We start from the raw sequence: 1,526 nt of genomic DNA, 5'->3' as shown, positions 1-1,526 counted from the left end.
GGACCAACAAAACTCCTTGTAACACCAAAGATGAACTGAAGGCAAGGATTATGGCAGCATTCACCAACTTAAACATTGAGACCGTCTAGAAGAGTTGTAGGAAATTCGAAGTCGTCTGGAGGCCGTGATTGAAGCCAATGGCAATTTTATTGAATAAATTTACTCTTTAGTATTTCAAGATGTTTTTATGCAATTTTGGTAAAAATATCTGTTAAAGTGAGATGTCAGTGTTATTTTCATTTTTGCGTTATTTAGACGACAATATATTCACCACATTCTGTGTATATATATATATATATATATATATATATATATGCGCACTTATTTGATGTACCACTATTTGATGACTGGTCTTGGTTTGTTTACATGTCTGTAACTTAGCGGTTCAGTAAAAGAACCCGATAAAATAATTATCAGATTGGAAAAAGAACATAAGTACTTGGGTGGGGGCGATTATTTCAACCAAAACACTTCAAGAATCAAGAGCTTATAATGTACAAACTTGCCGTAAGGTATATGAGAAAAATCCGGGTTTTTCATTTGTTACGAAATAACATATGAGCAGATCGCATTCTTTTATTGGTCGGCAATAAATTCTAAAAGCGTGGAGCGAAATATAGCAGCTGCTGATTGGGCTTTAAAGGACAATCGCTGAATCAGAACTGAAATTCTATTGCGCGGAGACAGCAGGAACTGTCGCATCTGATGGCATATACGACATACATTTTGTCAAAAAATATAAAAAAGAGTTTAAAAAAAAATTACCCTTGGTACCATGTGTTAAATTGGATTTCCCATAAGCAAATTTTGTCTCCGACGTTTTTTTTTTAATGAATATATGCTGCTGAAATTGGAAATGCGTCTAATATGCCCGTGTGTCTTTTATGCCTTCAGATATAGTAAATTTAAAATGTCCTTAAATGTGTTTGCGAAGCCGAACGCATACCTACGACCAAAAGCCACATATTTTGAATTATTTGAAAATAGATGATGTTTCAATCAGCTTGAGTTGAGATACATACAACATGCATATTTCATTGGAGTAAACTTAACTTAAATGCCTCAGTTCTGTTTGAAATAGGTGAAGTGTCATCTGGGAACGTTAACAGCTTGTTGGGTTAGTGTACTGCGATACGCCAGCAAATGCATACTAGGACTATACTGAGCATGTGTCATACAGGGTCAGTACATTGTTACCGTGCAGCAACTGGAATAAATTATGTTTATTACTGGTATGCGCCATGATGCAAATGAATTGGGATGATGTCAGTATGTATTGATCAAGTTTACTCGCGCCATTACATGATTCTCCACCGCCCCCAAAAAGCACACATGTATGAGTGTGTATATGGCTGTATGTATATGTGTGTGAAACCTTGAAACTTTTGTTATTATGTAATTTCAGGGCCAAGGAACAAAGAAAGATGAAGAAAAAGGCTTGGAACAAATTAAAAGAGCAGCTGAAAAGGTAAAAAGTTTACACACACACACACACACACACACACACACACACACACACACACACA

The 1,526-nt window shown here is 35.8% G+C and overlaps 1 protein-coding gene across 1 annotated transcript in view; it reads left to right on the top strand.

Moving 5' to 3' along the window:
• Nucleotides 1-1,526, top strand: part of LOC106868348 (protein sel-1 homolog 3) — a 58,071-nt gene that overhangs the window by 30,466 nt on the left and 26,079 nt on the right. The window contains exon 14 of the mRNA XM_052968032.1: nt 1,406-1,468. Within this exon, the coding sequence (XP_052823992.1) occupies nt 1,406-1,468 (63 nt within the window). The remainder of the gene's footprint in view (nt 1-1,405; nt 1,469-1,526) is intronic.

The sequence above is a fragment of the Octopus bimaculoides genome, chromosome 5 (genome assembly GCF_001194135.2).
Source record: "Octopus bimaculoides isolate UCB-OBI-ISO-001 chromosome 5, ASM119413v2, whole genome shotgun sequence".
NCBI lineage: Eukaryota > Metazoa > Mollusca > Cephalopoda > Octopoda > Octopodidae > Octopus > Octopus bimaculoides.
Note: the sequence above shows the minus strand (reverse complement) of the source record. Positions and strands in the feature narration are given on the sequence as shown.